Source organism: Natator depressus, chromosome 7, assembly GCF_965152275.1.
Source record: "Natator depressus isolate rNatDep1 chromosome 7, rNatDep2.hap1, whole genome shotgun sequence".
Lineage (NCBI taxonomy): Eukaryota > Metazoa > Chordata > Testudines > Cheloniidae > Natator > Natator depressus.
This window is the reverse complement of record NC_134240.1, coordinates 91,518,520-91,543,058: the sequence shown is the minus strand read 5'-3', so window position 1 is coordinate 91,543,058 and position 24,539 is coordinate 91,518,520. Positions and strand designations below refer to the sequence as shown.

At 41.5% G+C, this 24,539-nt stretch overlaps 1 protein-coding gene across 4 annotated transcripts in view; it reads right to left on the bottom strand.

The window, feature by feature from the left end:
* The window catches only part of TNKS2 (tankyrase 2), a 299,288-nt gene extending 276,282 nt beyond the window's left edge, over positions 1-23,006 (bottom strand). For all 4 annotated transcript variants that reach the window (XM_074959067.1, XM_074959066.1, XM_074959064.1 and 1 more), the window contains exons 1-9: positions 22,805-23,006; positions 11,955-12,179; positions 11,293-11,388; positions 10,904-10,940; positions 10,370-10,445; positions 8,854-8,948; positions 6,132-6,198; positions 1,228-1,414; positions 339-460 (exon numbers count right to left, since the gene is read on the bottom strand). In XM_074959067.1, the coding sequence (XP_074815168.1) occupies positions 339-460; positions 1,228-1,414; positions 6,132-6,198; positions 8,854-8,948; positions 10,370-10,445; positions 10,904-10,940; positions 11,293-11,388; positions 11,955-12,179; positions 22,805-23,006 (1,107 nt within the window). The remainder of the gene's footprint in view (positions 1-338; positions 461-1,227; positions 1,415-6,131; positions 6,199-8,853; positions 8,949-10,369; positions 10,446-10,903; positions 10,941-11,292; positions 11,389-11,954; positions 12,180-22,804) is intronic.
* Between the last annotated feature and the right edge of the window lie 1,533 nt (positions 23,007-24,539).

The following is a 24,539-nucleotide window of genomic DNA, read 5'->3' as shown; positions in this document are numbered from 1 at the left end:
GCAAGCTAATATATGTAGAAGAAAACTTAGAAACTCAAGTATTCAGTGGATTGAGACAGATGACAGTGGTATAGATGACCTAGAGAAAACAGACAATTGGTTACAACCTTTCACTGATATGGTAGCAGCGAATTATCCTGCAAGACTTGACAGGAATGTGAAAAGTTTAAATTACAAAGGATACTCTAGATGTGTTATCTTATTATACGCTACTGTTGACTTGCCAGTCTTTACAATGTCAGGTTCTCAGAAATTGGAATTTGTCTGTTTTAAAGCATTACCCAACATATTTAGTTTAGCCACCACATCTTAAATCACTAATATATCTGAAATATTACCAATGCTGTTTCATGAGTTTGAGGATGCTTGAAATTCACTGTTTCCAAAGAAAGATATTTTTTGATGCGAGCTACATCTGATTCTCGTGCCGCCTGTAGCAAGGAGTGACCTTTGAATTCATCTAGAAAAGAAAGATTATATTCTTAATCTGGTCTGGAAAGTATTAAAGGAATTGTTTGCTTCTAGTAGGGGAAATGCTGCTCTCAGTGCATGGTAGAGACCTTAGAAAGCCATTTCTAGTAATTTACTGTACACAGGCTCATTATATGATGTAGCCCAGCACTCTATGTACTCCAGAAAATTGCTACTTTGTCCATGCACAGGCTGAGCTTGAGGATTCCTTAGCTATGCCAGACAGAACTCATGTCTCAATTCTCCACTTCAGAAGTTGAGAGAAAGCGATAGCATTTCATCTTCAGAACAAATGTATTCAGAGTTCTAAGTAATTATGCTGGTGGATTTTTTTGTTCAAATGACCTTTGCTGAAGAGAAAAATGGTGTTGCTGGGAATACGTTTTTTGAAAGATCATAGGGAGAAGTGGGGAAGCAGCAGGAAGAAAACAGGATTCTAGGAAAAAAATCTACACAAGCCATTACAGCCACAAGACTGTTGAATAGTAACTAAAGTCAGTTTTTAAACCTAGGTTCAAAAGGGCCCGTTAGCTGTATATATTTGAGACTATTTCATGTTTTAGGATAATACAATCTTCAGGCAGGCATTACACAATTGTTTTCAAAATGTAAAACACTTTCTTCCAAACTTAATATCAGTGTGATACTGTTTATGAAACTTAAGGCACTTATTACAAAGAAAAACAACTAATCAATTGTTGATGAGCTATGAAATGCCATCTATCCTATTCATTTTCACATTCACTTTATACTCACATGCTAATCGTTCTTTTAATTGAGGTGTTGGGGCTAAATCAATGGTGCTTTTATTGTGACAGTTCAACAGTGTTGGATCAGCACCATAACTTAACAAGAGAGAACACACTTCCACCCTGTTCTTAGAAGCTGCTTCATGCAGAGGAGTGAACTGCCACAGATCCATAGCATTCACACATGCTCCATGCTGGGAAAGTTACAAAAACAAAGCAGACTATTAAAGAAAAATTGCAATTATTAATTGCCACAAAGCAGACAGCAAGATAAATATATAACTATATATATGCACACAGTTTCCAAGATATTTTTTCAGAAATATCTATTGTAAGTCCTTTTACAGTCCCCATTACCATACTATTAGAGTGCCTCAAAATATTTAATTAATTTATCCTTACAACACACCTGTGACGTAGGGCAGTATTAATATCCCCATTTTATAGATGGGGAAGTGAGGTACAAAGAAACTAAAGGCCTAGTCTACACTAGAAAATTAGGTCAGCATAATGACATCACTCAGGGGTGTGAAAAATCCAAATCTAAGTGGCGCAGTTAGGATGACCTAAATCCCAGTGCAACAGCGCTAGGTCGACAGAAGAATCCTACCTCTTGGGGAGGTGAATTACCTATGCCAACAGAACCCCTCCAGTTGGCATAGGTAGTGTCTACACCAGAGGTCGACAAACTTCGGCATGCGCCCCATCAGAATAATCTGCTGGCCTGCCGCGAGACATTGTGTTTAGGTTGACTGTCCACAGGCACGGCATCCCACAGCTCCCAGTGGCTTGGAATGGGGAACCGTGGCCACTAGGAGCTGTGGGGGGCCATGCCTGCGGACGGTCAACCTAAACACGTCTCACAGCCCGCCAGCACACTACCCTGATGGGCCGCATGCCAAAGGTTGCCAACCGCTGGTCTACACTGAAGCGCTGCAGTGGTGCCACTATGCCGCTGTAGCATTTTAAGTGTACACAAGCCCTAAGTGATGTGCACAAGGTCACAAAGAAAGCCAGAGTCGGAGCAAAGAATTGAGCCTACGTCTCCCAAACTCTAGGCTAGCTCTAGCCACTGAATCATCTTTCCTCTCACTATGATCACCACTATATTATCATCCTTCCATCATTATTGTCTACATAACTGAATGGTTCTTTAGCCTAAGTAACAGCTACCATTTCCCAAGAGGAAGTTGACAGTTTTTGACAAAATGATAAATCAGTCTGTGAACACAAGAAAATGTTTAGAAACTCAGTTGCTTTAAGGCAACTTATATTTAATCTAAGAGTCACATTTTTTAGAAGTTAGTATTTTGTTATGTAACAAAAAAGGTTAACAAAGTTTATTGCAACACTAATCCTCATCCTGTCACTTGCCTTCAAATGCTGAGAAGCACTTCCTTTGTTACAAATTGTCAGTTAACATAAATCTGCTAACACAGCAAGAAAATTCTTATTCAATAGTTTGAACTTTTAACTAGTTTTAAAATACACATTTAAAAATGAATTGTAGATTCATTCCCCCACAAATCATCAAAATGTAGTAGTTTCGGATTAGAAATAAAGTTGTGACATGCCCAGGACAAAAGAGTCTGTATTTTGTATCTACTTGAGTTACATATTTTTCTCCTAAAAATTTAGTCATTCTGTAATACTTCTATACTTACCTGCAATTTTACACGATAAAATAAACTCCAGGTAAAAATCTAAGCTAAATTAAGGTTTTTAAATAGTTATCAGTTACTTAAGGGGAAAAAATATTTAAAATATTGTTTTAAAAAAATCCTGTAAGTGCCAAGTTAAGGTTAAACCTAAAAATCTTAAATATGCAAATGCAGTTTTAGTCATCCAATAAGCCTTAAGTCTGATGCCATGCCTATGCCTTCCATTATGGAGAACCGTAACATCTGTGTCTAAGATAGAGACATTTCAATGTAATTTTTTATAAGAACACTTCAAAAATCCTCTTTATATTGCTTGCTTGTGAAGTCAAGGAATTTTTGAAATTTCTCTCTTTTTTTTTTTTTTTTAACATGTATATACAGTAGAACCTCAGTTACAAATGCCTGGAGAATGGAGGTTGTTTGTAACTCTGAAATGTTTGTAACTCTGAATAAAACGTTATGGTTGTTCTTTCAGAAGTTTACAACTGAACATTGACTTCAAACTAAAGTTTCAAAGCTGTATGAAGAAAAATGCTGCTTTCCCTTTATTATTTTTAGTAGTTTACATTTAACACAATACTAGACTGTATTTGCTTTTTTTAAGTCTCTGCTGATGCCTGATTGAGTACTTTCAGTTCCAAATGAGGTGTGTGGTTGACTGGTCAGTTCATAACTCTGGTGTTTGAAACGCTGAGGTTCTACTGTATTATGTAAGCATTACCACCACCATCTGGTATGACCCTAAGTATTGGTTTGGTTCTTAAAAGGTTTGTACGCCCAGATATAAGCATCCATGTTAAGTCTCACAATACAACACGACATTTGATACACCAAATGGTGTATTCCGGAAAAGGTGTGGAAACCTATCTTTTCATAGTGGTCTAATTACATTCTTAAAGAAGACAAGAAAGATGTGTTATAATGTAAACACAGGTGCACACCTGCATAAGTGTATTTTGAACTACTGAATGCAGTTTAAATGTTTCAGTTTACAATTTATGACGATAAAGACCAACAACAAGAGTAAAATAATCCAGTTAAACCACTTCAAGTTTTAGCAAGGCTGACTATTTCCTGGGAAAAAATTGCTTAGGACAGGGCACTGGTAAATACTATCTAAAACTTAGTTTAAACTGGGAAACTGAGAAAAATAATTGCATCAGTGTCCAGCAAGTTTCAGCAAGCACAGAACAAATTTTTTCAAACTTTGGGTACATCCATTCAAAATTGAGGATTAGGTTCCATCTATCCACTGTATCAAAGTGGGTCTTCTGTTACAGAATGCAGCATGATCAAATGGACCTGAACTGGTAGTCTGCAATTCTGCATGCTTCTGATTGCTTAATGCTTCAAGCCTACAACTCTGCACGACTATCGTTTCATATAATCAAATGTTTTCAATATTTATATAACATTGAAAACTGAAATATGAATCATGACACGTATAACTTCCTTGAGAAAATACCAAACCAAAATGTAGACAGACATTCCCATGTTCAGTATTATAATTACATGACACCTACTGCAATTTACTTTTTATTTGTACAACCCTACCTTATTAACCACAACTTAGCTAAAATTATGTGCAATTATGAAGCAGTTTTTAAAACAGAAAATGCCTTAAACTGGGACTAATTAGTTTTTCCCAGGGGTGTAAAAAACCACAATTTTACTGGTAAAAACCACCTCTGGTAAATACCATGCCACCCCTGATATTCTGAGTCACTCATGCAATGAAACTAGATACACTTATCTCCTAGTTGGGAGATGGGAGGGGGGCGGGGCGGCGTGGTTTGTGAGCAATGACACAGGGTCAGAGTGAAGGCGGTACTGTTCATTTCCACATGAGACTGATGACTTTTTCAGGGGTTCAACATTAAATGAATATTTGCAATCTCAACTATAACTTGAATTTTTTCATGGGCCCGTCATGCTCTGCTTTCTCCTGGAAGAGAGAGGGTTTGTGTGAGCGTGCGCAGAAGTGTCTTGCCAGCACTTCTAGGACGCTCTTCTCTCATTTTATTGAAGAAACAGGAAGTGCCTATAAACATTCAATATAGGGTACAAAAGAGGACGGCAGGGAGGGAAAGTGTGTTTGTAAGGATAGAGTTTCCATGCAAGCAGATAATACACAAGGGGTAGTAAGGATTCTGTAGTTAGGCCCCAACTCTGCACCACTGAACTGGAGACCAAAAGGATGTTTTTAATAACCCTGCAAACTAATCAGTGGCTGAAGTTAAGAAAAAAGTTCAAAATGTCAGAACTGTTGCAAATATAGAGCCATCTCTCAACATTTTAGTTCACTAATTTTTATATTCTCTAGATACAATAAAATTTGTAAAGATTGCTAATTGTTTAAATGTTATGTCTGGAGTATATACAGAATATATATACACAAGTAGTTAAGGTTAATCATTTTTCCTATGTATTTTTTTCTTTTTCTTCCCTTTATCTCCATCTGATTGATAATTACAGTAACAAATCTAGCTGTAGGCTCTGAGGGAATATTTCCATGCTCAGAGACTATTATAAACAATAAATATTTACATTAAGTCAAATATTTTTGCAAGTGAACTGACAATGTCATTTCATTTATTAGTAATACTTGTGTCTGAGACGGATGAACGTCACTCGTTTCAAGACCCAATTCTGCAAATTTGTGTGTGCACATTGCTGTGTCAATGCAGAGCCTCAGTGGCTTCAATGGGACTCTACAGATATGCACTGTTGTGCCTGCATGCAAACAGTTTCAGGATTGGCGCCTTAATTTGTACAGGGCTGGAACAAGGCTTACAAATTATCTCTTTAGATAACAACTTTTTAAAAAGCTTTGCTAAATCTTTGTTTACATCTAGAGTGCTAGAACTATTGGGTTGGTATTTCTACAATATTTTAAAACGCTAACAATTCTAGCCCTACACTAATCTTACAACTCATCATGACACCTCCATAACTTGAAAGTAAAATGTTTTTCCAAATGCTGACTTCCACTGCAACTCCATCTTGATGGGAACAGTTCAAGTTTTAAAGTGGCAGTGCATTTTTATAACAAGCTTTATAGGGCATGCTTTAACTTATTCTGGGCAGGAGAGTGAAGTTAGTGTACAGATATCAAATTAACCTACCAACCCTGCCTGTCTTTTTTAAATGATTTTAAATACAAGAAGATAAGTGACACTCAAAAAACAGAAAAAATTCACAATAGAAGAATTTCACCCAGTTTGAAAGAGGAATGAAATTAAATACCAACCTTTACTAGAAGTTCTGTTACTTCATAATGACCATAGGAACAGGCATTGTGAAGCGGCACCAAATCTCTAAGCAGTTTGGGGGGGGGGGGGGGGAGAAACGTTATATATGCTTGGGTTACAAGTATGTAAACTCAGTAAATTACAAACAACAATACGTAGCTTTATCAATTCTAAAAATTAAAAAACCCAGCTATCCCACTGAAAAGTGATGGGGAAAACAGAGATATGAGACAATAACCTCCAAAGTTATTGAAATCAATGTCTGTTTAACATACCCACAATAAATTGCATAATGAATTCCATAATCACATGGAAATTGCATTGTATTTGTTGTAGGTGACTTGGTTCCGGAGATTTTATGAAATTAAACAGTAATTACACTAAGTGGAAAGCACTGTATTGGGAGAACTTATTTCAAGGAAGACAGTAATTTTTCCTTTATCCCTAAAAAGTTTTGTTGCATAATCTCTTTTCTTTAGCATGCTAAAGAAGTCTGACTGGTTTAGTGTTAATATCACTGAGCAAGGTTCTGTACTATACATCTAAGAACACAGTATAGACCTTGCCTCCACAGGGAGGGAAAACTAAAATGGTTTAAGCCACCTCTGCTCCCTCCTGATACTGTTCAGGTGGCTGGAGAGGCACGTAATGTAATTTAGACAGCCAGGAAACTCAATATCATTGCAAGGGTAGCAATGGACTGACAAAGGTTTCAAGTTTACAAGGGCCTTGCAACCCTTTGATCTGGCAGGTGTTCTATCCATCCTGAAGTGATATGTTGGGAATAAAGACTTAAGATTCTATTTTCTATAATTTCAGCCTATTTATTCATGATGTTCAAAAAAAGGTTTCTAGAGACTAAATATTTTCTGTAAATTTGTATGAATTTACCATGTTTCAATTAGCATTTCTATACTTAGCAATAGCAAAAGTTCCTTATATGCTAAGTGAATGCTTAGAAATATATTACTCCTAAAGGAATTCTGTGTCACTGTGTGTGGGCGGAATTCATGTCGCCCGCAGATTTCTTTGCTTCCCTGCAGAAAAATGACTTTCTGACAGGGAAGCAAGGGGAAGTTGCAAGAGCACCACTCCCTAGCAGCGCAGATACAAGTTTCAGGCATCTGGAGGAGAGGTAAATCACTGGGGGCTGGAGATCAGCTGCTAGTCTTGGCTGGGCTGGAGACAGGAGAGGACAGGACTTCCTCTTCCCCTACAAGGAGTGGCTGGGGCTGTGTCAGACCCACCCCCAGAAACCTCCGCTAAGTGCAGGAAGCTCAGCATCCTCCCCTGCTTCCTGCCCCCATCACTCCTCAGCTGTGGGGGGAGGGGGTCACTGTACAGGAAGCTGCGCCCCCATCCACCCAACTCCTGTGCATCCGGACCGCCCATACCCAGACACCCCTGCCAAGCCTTACCTGGTACATCCAGAAAGCCCCCTAGCCCTCCATACCCGAACCCCACCCCACTGAACCTCAACCCCTGCATCTGGAGCCCTTTGCACCCAGACCCCCTGCTTCTGGACCCCCATCCCTGCTCCCTGACCACTGCCCACTGAGCTCTCTGGACTCATACTCCCACCCTGATGCCCCAATCTCTGTACCAACCTGAGCCCCCACACCACTAACCAACAATTAGCTGCACTCTGACCCCCACCCCACCAAGCTCCACTCCACCAGCACCAAGACCCCCCTCGTTGAGATCCCCAAACCCAGACCCCTCCACAGAGCCCCAACACCCTTCACCTGGAAGCCCCTGCAGAGTCCCATTGCCCCTGCACCTGGAACCCCCTCAAAATGAGCCTCTGTGCATCCAGATCCCCCCACACCTAGACCCCCCACTGAGCTGCCCGCATCCAGATTGTCCCACACAGAATCCTCTCACCCCACACGTGGATCCCCCCACACTTGGATCCTGCCTGGTTGACCCCATCTGCCCCACACCTGGTGGACCTGACGCAGAGAGGCATGGCCCTAGGGTATTTCTGGGGCAGGCCCAGGCCTCTTGTGCTGTGTCAGGTGCAGCCTCACCGCTTTGTCCATGTTCTGGGGGTGGGAGTGCTGCAGGGTGATCTTCCACCTTTGTGCAGCCAGTGGCTGTGCTTCCCACTGCCATGCTGGAGCCTCTGCATTTATTTATTGACAAATAAAACTCACAGAATTTTGCAGATTTTTAAAATACTGTGTATAGAATTTTTTATTTTTTGGTGCAGAATGCTCTCAGGAGTAATATATTATCCAAATTCAGTGTTTGGGAAACAAAAATGATGTTTATTCTTTTGAGTATAACCTTTTAAAATGAGAAATCATGGGAATCCAATCAGAAAACCATTTTCAAAGTGAAAGGGGTCTTCAAAGGAAAATGAAAACTGAACTAACCACAGATGTGTACTGAATTTTGATAGGTATGGTATGAAAGCATTTTTTAAAAATGTAAGCCTTTTAAAGTTTTTTGGACATACACAGGCTGGCAGTTCATCTCTTAGAATGAATATGTTTTATGGATGATTCAGTATTAGTTTTATTGCTTCGCAGGTTTCTCATAAGGTTCTGACCAAAAATTAGAAGGTCACAATTATAAAATTAGAGATGGTACATCTGCCTCAACTTTGAGTTTTCTGGTATTTGTTCCAGGTCAATTTTTTTTTTAACATTAGAATTCTTTATTACACGTAAAAGTACATTATTGATACATTCTAAACACAAGTGAAAGAAAACTCACCCTTTATCCTTGGCGTGTACATCAGCTCCATGCTGTAGTAACAGCTGCACAATCTTAACCCGGTTATACCCAGCTGCTAAGTGTAATGGAGTTGACTGGAGAGATAGAATGAATCAAAATTATAAGTTCAATTATTAACTAATCAAACATTGTGACATGTAAAAGGAATACAACTAATAAAGTTATCTGAGTCCTCAAAATATTTGTACCATCTGCAGAGAGAGAATGTTTGAACAGTTATTTAATAAGTATTTGTGCAAAGGACATTTTTTCCCTACCTGCTCACTCCCCCCCCCACCCACCCCCCGTGATTTAGTTACCATCAATACACATTGCAAGGCTTTACTCACCACTAATACATTCAGGAAAACAACAACTACAGTTTAGTCCCTCCACAGATGTGCCAAAGCCCTCCCCCTGAGGCTCCCTCTGTGACTTGGCTGTTACCAGCATATAGTGCCAGATTATGAACAGTTCTCTTTACCAAGTAAGAAGTTAAATTTAAAAATAAGCCACAGTGACGGTTAACTGTGCTGGAGAGAAGACTGTGATTATATGCAGAACAAACAGAAAAACTTATCTTCCATCTGAACTCCGTAGGCAGACGACTGCTCTATGATCTGTCCAGTCAGTAGGCATGGGAGTGTTTAGTGAGGAGTACAGAGCAAAAGGCCTGAAGCAACAGGATTTGCACAGAGATCTTTTCTTCATTCAGGCGGTGGATAGGTTCATCAACTTGAGGGGATTGCACAGTTGGACCAGATTCATGCTCCACAGGGAGGGGGAAGTACTAGTATTGATGCTCGGACACTTAAAAGCTTTGGAGAGCTTCAAATATCCAACTGCATGGTGTAACACGTAAGACACTGGCTTGGGGAAAACATAGAAACTTAAGGGAATGAGCCCATGCAAATATCTAATGGGAACCATGACAGGGCCATAGATAGCGACTTAAACCTTCAGGAAAGCTATGGGTTCAAACTAAAGAAATTTCAAAAAATTTTGGATGGGAATTTTGGCATTTTTAGCCAAGATACCCTTATCCTGCCAGCAATAAGTCCAGACCCTGTAAATGTAGCGTAAACTCTACTGTAAGAAGAGTAATGTCAGAGCCAGTGCCAAGTCTTGGGGACACAGGATGGAGGTGGTGCAAAAGAGGAGCGTGGATACAACTCTTCAACTCACTTGGCAATTATTAGGATCAAAGAGGGAAAGCTTTTGTTGTAACTTTGACATCAGCACAGCTGCAGAGAAGGTCAGTCAGCATAAGAAAGTTGTTCTGCCACTACTCCTTGATCCAGAAGACAAATGCAAAAAGTGGTGGATATAGTTCTTTTTAAGCAAAGAAGAAAAATATCTGACAGTTGCCATTGTCTTCAAACACAATTTTAAGTACAAGTTGAATATGACATACCAAAAATCTGACTCAAATGGTAGTTTTAAATGTAAAGAATTAAATCTAAATGTTAAAATTTCAAAACAAAAGGTCTTTAAATGTGGCTTTGAGCTAAAATACCTTTCTGCCATCACTTGCATGACAGTTGACATTTAATGGTGTAAGAAGAGCCATCATCTTTTCTTCATTACCACCCCTAGGGGGAAAAAAAAAAAAAAGATTGTTTAAACGAACATGGGACATTTTGGCCAATTGACACTGCATATAAAAACAACTTTAGTTGCTTTCACTATTTACAGTGTTGCACAAATAGCAGAACCAACAAAACAGCTATTTGGGATGTTTCAAACCTACTAAAAACAACTTCTACAAAGGATTTCAAATTATACAATATGAACATTGACATATTACAAGCCAGTAGCTACTGTGCATCACATCATATATAGCCCTGAGCTATATGCTGGGACTCCATTAGGACAAGGTCCTGAGGTAAGGGTGCCATAATTGTTTTATTAATTTCACCCAAAAATGACTGCCTAAGGCCTAGTATGTACTCAGAAAGCAACCTTAAAGTTAATTTGTACGTGTTATTAAAAAGTGGGTTATTCTGAAAATAATGTCATATGCAAATTGTTTTCTACATTTAATACATACCTGGCACTTTCTAAGAGTTCATCCTTCTTGTATTCACCTGAAAGTGAAGAGAAAATGATTTCCTTACCTATCAAAAGCATAAAATCCATGGAAAAAGCTTTTATGATCTAAAGTTTTCTGCTTATCCTCCTCTTTCAGTATTTAGAGAGCAGTCTCCAGCTGTTTCCCCTCTTTAAAACAATTAGCACTTTGTGCTCTTGAAATTCTGATAGGTTCTATCACCTATACTTGGGTTCTGGCCACAAATAAATAGAAATTAAACTAGTATTTAAGAAAAATCCAGCATATTACTTTTGAAGCATATTGAAGCATAAAAGCATATTACTTTTGAAATAGGAGCACTGGTAGCCATAATCTATCAGTTACAAATTTAAAAAGACACCACTTACCAGTCAGCACTGCTTTGGCAGATGGGTCTGCTAAATCCAAAGCTGTCCTTCCATCTGTATTACGGATGGCTGGTTCAGCACCATGCTGCAGCAGTACTATAAAATAGCAAAGTCTTTTATGTGAAACAACTCTGATAGAAACTGGGCTTTTGAAATATGGCTTGTCATCCCACCAAGATCCATCAAAAGAATGGCCCAGTTGGGGAGGCACAAAAGACGTAAGTCATTATGTTAAAGTTTCTGTTGCTTCCATGTGTTATGGGGACAAGCAGCAAGGCAGGATAGATGGGTCTAAGAGAGTGTGGGAAGAGAGAAAGACCACTTAGTAGTCAAAATACTACTCCTAAAATAAATCCACTTTACATGACTACTTTTCCCCTGCCCCCACCATGTAATTCTCTCCACCTGAGAGAGAACCATATAAGGCAGCAGGGGGATTTTTGCATTTCTGTAACATGTAGTATGTGTCAACAGATTTTTATATGTCAAGTTTCCGCTCACAGTAAATTTTTCGTTTCTGTGAGCGTGAACCTGACAAACTAGAATTTAGTGATGGGCAGAGATTGGTTGTTTTTTTGTTTTGTTTTGTTTTTTAAAGAATTGGGCTTTGCAGGGTTGTAATCTCACACAAGTCAGTTGAGGGGGAAATCTGATAAAGTTACCTATGCAGACATCAATCTTGCCCTTAATGGCAGCTTCATGAAGAGGAGTATAGTTCCAATTATCCCGAGCATTAGGATCTGCACCATGACGCAAAAGAAGATTGACAACTTCAGCGTGACCGAAAGAGCAGGCATTATGAAGAGGAATGAGGCCACCATCATCTCGTGCATGGACATTGGCACCACTCTGAAGCAAATATTCAACTACATCCTTCCGACCAAAACCTAAAACAAGAAGATGACTCTGTATAAACCACTAGGCATTGAAAGAATCAGAAAGTCCAAGATTAAAATTAGAAAAGCAAGACACTTAAATAGGGAAACTGCTATAGAAGAAACCACAACTGAGTTCTCTGCTACAGCAATACTTTTATTGAAACCAATGTATTCAAATTAAAAACCCTACATCTAATGCTAAAGAGTATACTGATACTATACCTATGTGTATATAGTCTAACTATAGCTGTCTTGGTCAGAAATGCTAGAATAAACAGTAGTAACCTGAAAATATCAGGTAACATTAGTGTAGGACATTGACAAGCACAGGGAGGAAAGACGGTTGAATGCTTAAGGTGCCCCAAGCACTCCGGAAAACTAGGTTAAATTCTCTGCTCTACTACAGATTTCCTCTGTGAGCGTGAGCAAGTCACTAAGACCTTGTTTATACACACAACTACAATTATATCATTACAAGCCCCAGTGTGGACTCTCCACTCCAGTCCCTGCTTCCCCCCTAAAAACACTCTAAGGCTCTCATTCTTGGTAGAGCTGAAACTACAGATCATGATCTCCATGCAGCAAGTTAGTTAAGCTGCTACCTTTGAGAGGTGCAAGCAGCATCAGGGGGAAGCAGAGTGATTTCCTCTGCGTGCAGCACCAGACAGTCTGGGTGCCATGGTTTTCCAGTGATTCACGCTCTTCTGGTGTTTCAATTTACACACACACTATTGAGCTGCATATTAGACCTTGCTTCACTTGGCCAATGAATTATAAGAATATTCATAGTCACCAGAGAATTAGAAATATATGAAGAATATATACCCCCATTAGGGCTGGGCCTTTGACTGGTCAAGAAATAACTACTCAACTGACCAGCCAAACATTGCCAAATGATGTAAAATATGGTTATATTTTAAAGAACTAATTTAACAGAATAGTAACAAAAAAGAATATAACGTTATGGTCTCCAGTAGGCATAGCCTTAGATCAGTGGTCTCCAATCTTTTCATGCACAAGATCATTTTTTAAATTTAAATGCAACCCAGGATCTACCCCTCCCCTTCCCTGAGGCCCTGCCCACTCCATCCATCCACTCACCCACCATCGCTCGCTCGCTCTCCCCCACTCTCACTCACTTTCACTGGGGGAGGGGGTTGGGGTGTGAGGGGGGTGAAGGGTACAAGCTCTGGGAGGGAGTTTGGGTGCAGGAGAGGTGCGGGCTCCTGCTGGGCAGCACTTACGTCGGGTGGTGGCACAGCAGGGCTAAGGTAGACTGCCTGCCTGCCCTGGCCCCATGCCACTCCTGGAAGTGACCATCACGCCCCGGTAGGGTGGGGCCACGTGGCTCCACGTGCTGTCCCTCTCTGCAAGCACTGCCCCCGCAGCTCCCATTGGCTGCAGTTTCCCATTCCCAGCCAATGGGAGCTGCGGGGGCTGTGTTTACAGGCAGGAGCAGCACGTGGAGACCCCTGCCCAGCTCTTCCCCTCCCTTCCCCTCCCCCGGGGCCTCAAGGGCATGCTGGCTGCTTCCGGGAGCAGCGCAGGGCCAGAGCAGGCAGGGAGCCTGCCTTAGCCCCGCTGCACTGCCAGACTTTTAGTGGCCAGAGATTGTGATACTGGCAGAAGCTCCAGGATCAACCAGTTGATTACGATCTACAGGTTGATGACCACTGCCTTAGATTCATACTTATGCCTAATTACAAAAAAAGTTACTTTACTGAGTTATTTTAACTCAGAAAAATGCAAAAACACAATCAAATGAAGCTCTAAAAAAAAATGAGAATTACTACCTTTTAGCAATTAGATGTGTATATTATTCCAGACTCAACGGTTACAAAAGAAATATGAAATTAGAAATAAAACTATAAAAGGAGAGTCATTTTTAAATGCACCTATGCTAGCTAGGTAGCAGGCCAACTCCTCAAAACCTCTTGCTTTCATCATCTGCTTCATCTATATCTGTCAAAACACAGCAGTATTGCCTTCGTCTGATAATTACTGAGTCAACTCTTCATCTGCCATTTTCTTCTCTAATCTTGAACTGTGATACATGCTCACTAGCTTCCCACTGGAGGTCTTCAGTCTATTTCTTGTTTTTGAAAATTTCTCCTCAAACCTATCCATTTCATTCCACTCATGTAGTAGTACACAAAAGCACTAAAAGAATTTCTGCCACTGTAGCTAGAGTGCAAGGACGACGCAACCCTTACCACCATGACGAAGGAGCAACCTGTTCTGTATTCAACTGCTGGGATGGTACTCCATTGTTTTAGGACTGAACTGGATGGTTCTTGCTTTATAATTTGCTACCTCCATCCAAACTGTTTATATATCCTTTGAAATTTGCAACAGCCACTATGAGGTCACGAGATTAATCAAATTCATCATCAGCAAAGTCCTGGCCCAGGAACTGTGGCTCAAGAAGGCAGGCAGCATTACGGGTGGGAGTGATCACTTGATTTTTTTCTGCGATACTTTGTATATTTGTTTTCTCTTGAGCTTTCGTAAGTGGACTGTATTCAGTATTCTCACAAATAAGTTAATGTTCAGGTACTCTTTCTTGGCATCAGACAATGCAGAACTATCATTTTCCATATTTTGAGTGGCTATGGCTTAAAGCAGTGAAATAAATTTTGAGTTTTGCATCCAAAAAATATATTGTCAAGAATGTCAGTAAGGATTACTCTTCTACTCCTTCAACAGCAGCTGTTTGAAGAGCCTTCTTGCCTATTTGAAGAACACAGACATTTAATAGAAGATGTCCATTGTACTGAGTAAGCCTTGTCATACTCCGATGAAACTGAGAGCTGTACTAAATTATGCTATAAAATGGCTGCTGGGCATTTGATTTTGAAAAATCTGATGATGCTTTTCTCTTTTGGCGTATGATGAGAAAGCTGACAGATTTTCAACATCACCAGTGAAAAGCTGCATCATATGGGCAGCACATATGTAACATAGATGGTGTGGATATTAATTTTTCAACAAAGCCCAAGCAGCTTTCATCATATTACCCACGCTGTTGGTCACAACCAAAATAACTTTTTGTGGACCCAATGCATTGCTTTTTTTTTTTTTTAAACTGGTCAGCAATATGTTGGGAAATGTGGTAATGATCAGATGCTCAGTAAAACACTGGCTGCTGACTTGTCACTACGAAGTTGATGACTCACTCATTGCAAATATTATTCCATCATACACGAGACACATGTGAGGAGCTTGCACAAAACGAACAACTCTTTTTCAAGTTGCCTTCTTTGTCATTCAGAAGACTTCCTGCAAATATTTGGTACTTTGTAAACTGGATGCAACCTATAAAAAAATTCTAGCATATGAGGATTTTCAACTACATGAAATGGTGTCCTCATGACAAATACATCCAAACACACAGTCAAAGTCATTTTCTGGTCATGATCAGTTCTATCCAAAAACCTCTTTATCAATTTGATGAATATCTGAAGACTTTCCAGGAGTAGGAGTTCTGAAGCTGATAAAGTAGAAAAATTCTTATTAGAAGGTGAAGAAATGGAATTAGCTTCACTTTCACTGTCACTCATATCTCTTCATCAAAAGGCTCCATGCTTCATAATGCTGCTGTTGAAGACTATGTAGAAAGAGAATGCACAGGAGAAAAATTTCTCCTCCCCACCTCCCCAAAAGTGACTGCAATAATCTCTCTAACAGTGGCTGGACACATCACAAGAATTCAAGAAGTGTTTCTGTATTCTGTCTGCATGTTACATACTCAGAACAACAAAACTTGCACTTAACTTTAACAATTTTTTTCATGTTCACCTCTCGTAAAAAAAGTTCATAAAAATGATTTTGGCTTTCCCTGACCCTGTCGTCACAATTATAAATGCATCACTATTTCTAAAATGCTCTCTCGATTAAAAAATATCTCTTGTACTTAAATCAAACAGTACCCATTCAGTTCTATTTCTAACTACTGCTGTTCCAGAATACTTAAGACAATAACAATGTCTTCAGGCATGCCGCCCCCTCCCTCCAAAGACCCTTAAGGTGAAGACATGCTGGTAGACTGACTTATGCTAATAGGGATTGTGCTAGCCAGGTGTATGAACACTGCAGCACTAGCTAGGACTTGGGCTAGACACCTGGGCTCAGACCCGGAGGATAGGGTAGGCTAAAGCTGGGGTAGCTAGCCCAAGTCTTTGCTGGTACTGCAACATCAATAGTTATTTTTAACACACTAGTGTGAGCCCCTCCAACACAAGTCCCACTGACATATCCTTACAGATTCTCAGAGGGAGGGCAGCCCCTTCTCCCTGCAGCAAACACAATGGACTCAAAAGCAGCAGGAGAAACAGAACAGGAAGGGAGTAGTAGCCTCTACAGAAATGCAATGTCACATCTCCTTCAGCACAGAATTTTTTCATAGGATCAACATGGCATAGCTGGGGGTATGTGAAGAGGCTTTTTGTTGAGGGGGAGGAATGAGTGCTTATTTACTTGAGCTTTTAATGTACATTGTTTAGCTTTGCTGAAGATCAGAAAGGTGTTGGGGGTTTTCTTTAAACTGATTTTTGTTAAGAGAGGCTTAGGGCTAGTCTACGCTGGCAATGCTAAAGCACTGCCATGGCAGCACTTTAACGAGAGGTCTCCCTGCACTCTAAAAAAAACAAACTACCTCTGCAAGGGGCGTGGCTCCCAGTGCTAGTGCACTGTCTACACTGGCACTTTACAGCACTGAAACTTGCTGAGCTCAGGGGCGTTTGTTTTTCATACCCCGGAGAATGAAAGTTGCAGAGCTGTAAATTGCCAGTGTAGACAAGCCCTTAATGGCTGTGCCTCTTTGCTCCTTGTGTTGGGAGGAGGTTTAATAACTGAACAGTCCTATACCTACCTCACTCCTTTCTGAGTTAACTTCTGTATGTTTGTCTAGTAAATTTAGATTGTAAAATATTTGGGGCAGGGACCATATCTTTTGTCTTGTTTAATGTGCTTTGCAAACCACCATGTACTCCAGTGCCTTAATATACAAATAAAGATCTTCACACAATGTTTTCCTTGAAGATTCCAGATAATCAAAATGCTCATCTTTCTATTAATTCACCTCTTTCCCCAACCAATAGCATTAGCATGAAATAAAATGAATGATCGACACTTAAGTAGGCTTGCTAACCGATGGCACTATGATGCAGTCAAGAAGGTAGGACCAGGCTGCTGCCTACATTAGAGCATTCCTGCTGAAATAACTGACCATGTTTGACTGGTCAAATAACAGGTGGCCAACTGACTGGCTTGCCAAGTCAAAACCGCATCCTTAAAAGCATAATCCAACCATTAAAGCAGGGTGTACACATTAGCGTTTATAATGGTATAACTATTTTGGTTAGGGGTATTGGGGGGGGGGGGCATGTTGTACCATTTTTCACTATACCAGTGTAGTTAATAAAGTACAACTTTTGTGTTTCGTCAAGTCTTAACTTCCTGGAATAAGGAAGAAATAGGATACCAGAGTACATTAACTATTACTCTGATTTGGTATGAAAATTCTTATGAGCTTCCAAGTATACTGCAACACCTCTGAACATGTCATCAGCAGCAGTGTTTAAACCTGGGATCTCTGAAGCTAAAACCATGAGCCTCTCGATTTCCTGATGGGAAAGATCCAGTTAGCTTAAAGGCTGCGAAGCAAAAATGTCCTTGTAGTCCAGCCACTAGTGGGGCGAACAGATGGCCACACTGCAATATGTAATACACAACTATTTTAAAAAAGTGATAATGGAAGGATGAAGTTTCTGGAAGGAAACTTAAAACCTCAACAACAGCAGCTTCCTTCAAAAAACATTTATGTTGGATAGAGGCTAGATTTTTGTTTTGTTTTTTACTGTAGAGTACCTATATTTAAGTTTCATAGGAAAAAATGTTAAACTAAATTGTGTATAAACATTAAACAAATAGAAAAATTAGTTATGAATATGCTGGCACTTAGCCTATTTTTAACATACTTGTACTTGCACTTTCTTGGTTTGGAAGCAAACTGGGTTCTGTATTCTAATTCACTGACCAAATTTTGCTGCAGCAAAAACTTGGGTTTTTGGGTTGGTTTTCGTTTTGTTTTAAAGATATAGAATATAGGTCTCTTGAAGAGCCAATGTCTCATTTCTCTAGTCAGTCCTTTTTCCAAGCAGAGAAAAAGAATCAACCACAAGCTTTTATTACTTACCATCCGGTGGGGGTGAGAGAACGTAAATCTTCCATCTACCAAAAACCTCCCAACAGACAACCTATTCAAGTCTGTAAAGGTCAACATTACATACGGAAGATCCTGATTGAAGGCAGTAGATTTCTTACCAATTTAAAGTTTTCACTGTCTCCCCATTCATTGGCTCAAAACAATCTGAATGTCCCCCACTTATAAAATAAGTGTAGTTTAATTCTGAAATTGTACAGTGGGGGAAAATTTAGTGACTTTGCACAGCTACAATTTCTGGAAGTTCACCACTTCTATATTCAGTGATCCCTAATACAATTATACATATCTGAACAAAAGTGAACCATGAACAGATTTTTTTTTTTAAATAAACACTTAGGTGAGGCTTTACATTCCGATTAAGTTGCTGGAAAGCAAACAATGTAGCCAATTTAACAAAGCACTGCAAAATTCTACTTGTCTGCTCATGTGGGGCAAGTAATATTTTTAAGTAAAATATCAATTTTTGTCCACCATGGAGGGGACAAGCAAATTATGCATAGGCTAGCATGTGACAATTATGCAAGCCTGGTTTAATGTAATCTTGCACTAACACAAGCCTAAATTTATATAAAGCAGTTTTGTAATGGTGTTAGTCCAATGCTGGCTACATCTTAACTATTTCTCTAACTGAAAATGCACCAGCACTGCAAATCTTGTCCATTTTTTGAAGTTTTGACGGCTCTCTCTTTTCAAGAAGCTAAGATGACTTAGGGCACTTGCTCATGTATACCCTACTCACAGAACTAAATCTTACAGGATGTGATTGATGCCTATGAAGGTCCCTCAGGCACTTCAGAATCACCTTTATCTCTACAGAAGAGGCACAAGTTTTTTTTTTCTGGAGAAACCAAAAACCCTAGTGAGCAGAGTAGATTGATTTTTAAATGATGATTTAAATCACCAAGTGGAAAAACTTAAAATTAAATCAACTTTCCAATTGGTATTTCCTTTATTTTCTAGAGAGGTGCATTATCATTGGTTGATATAACCATTAAAGCAGGGGTTCTCAAACTGGGGGTCACAAGGTAATTACATAGGGGTGTGTCACAAGCTGTCAGCCTCCACTCCAAACCCCATTTTGCCGCCAGCATTTATAATGGTGTTAAATTCACTTTAAAGTGTTTTTAATTTATAAGGGGGGGGGGTCTGCACTGAGAAGCTTGCTATGTGAAAGGGGTCACCAGTATAAAAATTTGAGAACTACTGCATTAAAGCATGCTGATTTACAACTAAATAGAACCTTTATACCAGATTAAGTACATCTTTCTGCTGCCTAGGAGAGGTACACATCTATATATTTATTCAAGCAATCATACAGTTACTGATGACAGCTGAGGATCTTCCTCTGTCTACTTCTGCGATAGTCAAGTAAAAGTCTAAATAAGACCTGACTTCCTGGACTTTCCTCAGGATTTGAAACCGATTTACATCCGTATTCTCTTGCTTCTCATCAATTCTAACAGTATTTATGTATAGTCACTAGGAGAGGCTCCTGTGTCCTCTTGGCATTGGGTTAATTTCCCTGCAAGTTATTTGTATACTTTATTGCCTAGGAGCTGTAGTCAGGGACCAGGACCCCACTTACTAGTTGCTGTACAACACAGACGTGAGGGACAATCCCTGCTCCAAAGAGTTTACAAACTAAGTATATCTGTTCCTCATATCTTCTGGGGGTTTTGTTTTGTTTTTAAACTTGAATGTTTAGCTCCTAGGAAGGGCATTCTGGCTACTACAAATCCCTTGAATCTGTGGCATTTTCTAGTTGTCATGCTCCATGACGAAGGGTTGCCTGCCTGCAGATCATCATCCTAGGACCGGTCTACACCTAGAATTTAGGCTGTCAATGCTCAGGGGAATGAAAAATTCATACCTCCTGAGACAAGTGGATTAACTAGAGTGACAGAAAAACCCTTTCATCAACTTAATGAGCGTCTACACTATGGCCATAGCTGTGCTTCTGTAGCATAGACCTAGCCTTACACATGCCCCTAACTTTTGCTAATTGGACTTGATTACACGCCTACTTTGTGCAGACAGTGACACTCCTGACTTAAGCTTCAATACAACTTAACTGCCCTAGGTTCATCTTACGTGTGCAATGGAGTTAAGAAACATCAAGATTAATCTCCACCAAGATCCCCTGATTCATTGTTTCCAGATAGCAGCACATGCATGAGAACAGCCAGTTCTCTCAATCCTTTTCAGTTAGACCAGGAGGAAGAACAGAAATCCATTATTTAAGGAATGGGAGAGACAGGCTGCATTTTTTTAAAGTCTAAGCCAGAGTGACAATACAAGGGAAAAAGAAACACACATTCCCTGGTATAGTGCCATCATCTCTGTTGCAAAGCAACAACCTACAGGATAAGTATACTTCTCCAGAACTGAACTAAACCAAATAAAAAAGGTTGCCTAGCACATGCATTAAGACAAAAGTGTGCACACCCAGCCTCATTAACAGAGGTTCTGCTGTGCAAAACTACAGCAGAGCCTTTGTTACCACTTCTGGTATGTTACTTCTATCTTAAGTAGTCCAGTAATTCTCCAGAGACAGAAGACAGAGAGAGCAGCCCTTATTATTCACACTCTGAATAATGGAACAAAAAAAAAACCCCAAACACGAGTTTGCTACCAATCACATTACTCTTTTTCATTTACTAGAGTTAGGTTCACAGTGGAAAAGTTCCATCCAATGGAAGGCTATAAGTCCGGGGTTCTCAAACTGGGGGTCAGGATCCCACAGGGGATCATGAGGTTATTACATGTGGGTGGGGGGGGTCGCAAGCGGTCAGCACACATGGCCTCTCCCAACATCTCTGCTACCTAGTGGCATACATCACCTATCTGATTCTACTGGGAATTTAATCTAAGTGTGATTTATTTAAGGTTATTCAGAGTCTTTAAAGTTCCACTGGACAAAACTAAGCAGGGTTATTCTTATCTAGGCACTTATACAGACTATACTTGGAGCATTCCTTCAGTAATTAAAAATAGATTACCTTCTAACTCCCAAGCCTGTAGTAGAAATAGCTTAACTGGCTAGCAAAAGAATTTGAGTTTATGAATCAACTGAAGATGTGCTGTGTGTAAAGATCTTATTGAAAGAAATGAGTTTGGTACTTAGGTTTTGAAAGTACGAGGAGTTCCATAGTTTATTAAAGTTGTCTTATGTGTTCATAAGCTTCCCTTTAATGGTAAACTATTTCACAGTTTCAGTGGAACACAGCTATCTTGCAAGAGGCTTTCAGGTAATTAGGGCCAATTCCATGAACGCCTTTGAATACGAGAAGTCACACCTTCAGCAGGACTCTCTTCAATGGGGAATCCGAGCAGAGTGGAGCAGCAAGGCTACCTGTTCATAATGACCTATGTTTGGCAAACAATGGGCTGCTGATTTTGTACTATTTCCATCATGAATATTTATCCCTAGAAATGAGTTGCAATATACAAGCCTAAAGAGTCCACATAAGTGTTTAGACAGCTACAATTAGGTCTGTGCCTGAAGCGATAGGGCACAATCTCCTGGCCAGTTGCAATGACTACTTTGTGATGTCATGGTTATTTAGGCATCCAAAAGCATTGAATCCAAGCAATGCTCATTTACAAGCGACAACAACATAATCCGATGAAGTGAGCTGTAGCTCACGAAAGCTTATGCTCAAATAAATTTGTTAGTCTCTAAGGTGCCACAAGTACTCCTTTTCTTTTAACAACAACAAAAAAAGTGTGGGACTTACACTGTCTGACAGGTCCTAGTAATAGAGGGCAGTTTTAAAATCAACATGAGCTAAGCTAATTCTCCTCAACTCTCAGTCCAGATACTTAAATGTCCTACTGTGAGTAGGGTATCTCCTAACATTTCTGTAGAGCAGAAAGCATTAATACTCTAATTTTCCAGGAGGGGAACCAACGCAGTTCCTGAGTCAAAGGACTTGTCAAACAGGAAGTTTGGAAACACAGCCAACCCCTGACCTCAGATCGCCTGAGGCCTGATCCAGCACCTTAGCCAGAAGGCCATACCAGCCAGTCAGCGGCCACCGTCTTCCGTTCAGCTGGGCAGGCCCCAACCTCTATGGCGCTTGGGACTCTCACCATCACCAACTGGGTGTTTGGCGCCCAGCAAGCAGGGCGGATCGCCAGGCTGGCGTGTGCACAACTGGACAACCCCCCTCAACGCGCGTCGCTGAAGCACGGACACAGCCCCTTTCGCGGAGATACGCTGTGCAGAGCCAGGAGCCCCCAGCGCCGGCCGCGAGCGGAGCCGACAAGGCCAGGCTCCCGGATTCGCGCTTTGGGCAGTCACCAGGCGGCTCGGGCCAGGTGCGTGGCACAGCCGGGCGCGGGCTGGCTCCCACACAGGCCCTGGCGGGAGGCGCCGGCCCCGCCAGAGCAGACGTGCGCCCGGTACCTGCGGCGAAGTGCAGGGGGCTGGACTTCCTGCCCGCCGTGTCCCTGCCGTTCACGTTCTCGGGCCGCACCAGCCGCTTAACCCGCTCCACGTCCCCGTTCCTGCAGGCCTCGAACAGCTCCCGGGCCGGCTCCGCCACGAGCCCGCAGCCCGGCGCCTCCGCCAAGGGGGCCGCCCCGCCCGCACCCCGCCGCCCGGCCATGGCGCTCCCCCTCCCAGCAGCAGCAGTGTTTCGAGTGTCTGTCACAGGCCGCCCCCCGCCATGGCCCCGGCCCCCGACACGCGTCGCTACAGGAGGAAGCGAACCCAGGTCAACCCCGGCCAGACTCCCCACCCCCCCACACACAGGGCTCCAGCAGCCTCAACCAGGCACGCTGCGCGTGCGTGCGCCCGCCTTCGGGGAGGGGTTGGGTGCGCGGCACATAGAGCATGCGCAGAAAGGACAGCGGCCACCAGACTTAGCGCCAGAGCATGCGTATTGCTGTGTGCGCGTGCGCGAGGCGAGACTCACCCAGCGCGTGAGCACAGCGCAGAGACCCGGAGTCGACGGTGATATAGGCAGGGGGCGGGGCCGATTCAGTGTGAGAGCCCAGTGGTGAGGTGAGGGACCCCTCCCGGCGCACTAGTGCCTCGGCACCTCAGGGCAGGTGGTGGGCGGGCCTTTGCTTCTGGCGATATAGCGATGGCCCTTGTGGGGCACGAAGCACCAGTCCGGCGGGGCTGTGGTGGCGCACCGGTGTCATGGCTCAGGACAAGGCAGTCTGCCCGTGGTGCCATGCGGCCGCGTACCTGCTGCTCCAAGGCATCCTAGAGCGCTCCTGTGGACATAATAAAACCATCTTCAGCAGAGGGGGTAGCTATGTCTCCAGGCGAAGCTCTCCCCCGGATATAGTGCTGTCCACACCGTGCTGAGGTCGGGGTAACTTACCTTACTCAGGGGGTGGCTTATTCACACCCCTGAGCAACAGACGTGGTTGTGTACAAGCCCTGAGATGAGTAAAGTGGGGGTCAGGATTCTAGTTGCATTTTACTGCCTAAATCACTACATCCTCTTTCTTCTTAAATCTCCAGGGCCCCTAGTGATTCTATACACAGAGCACCAAGGCATAGGTTAGATGAGGTCAAGGGCAGCCCAGGTATATAATTTTTAGGTCGATGCTGCCCATAGTTTTCTGGTAGGTCCAAAGAGACCATAGGCCATAAAAGTAATCACAAACTGACTGTATATCACTTGGCAAAATGGCTCCTTTAATCAGAGAGAGCTGGATGTGTGTGGAGTCAAGTAAGAAGTGAAGTCAAACTCATGGGCTTGGGGCTTGTATAGTACCATCTGTCTCTCTCTAAGGCACCAGCTGAGTCTAGACTTGTCTTCACTGTTTGCTTGGAGTTTATAGCTTGGTAAAACTAAAGTGCCTTCACTCTTTACCTGGGATAGCTCACATGCATTAGTGACAAGCCCTCTGTGGGCAGATCAGTCCATCACTCACTGAATTCTTCTTAAACAACTGTGAGCTGCTCATATTCAGGAACGAGGCTTTGCTTTCTTGAAGAATAAGCTTTATTAAACCAAACCCTGACCTTTGCTGAAATTTAAACAGGAGTTTCAGGCCAGATTGTCACATGCACGGTCTGCAGTCCCCCATTCTCTTGGAATTTGTGGGCAAAAAAGCATCAGAAGAGTAATTTTAAAAATCAGGCCTGTTTTTTGAGGACCTATATCTTTTGTCAAATTACC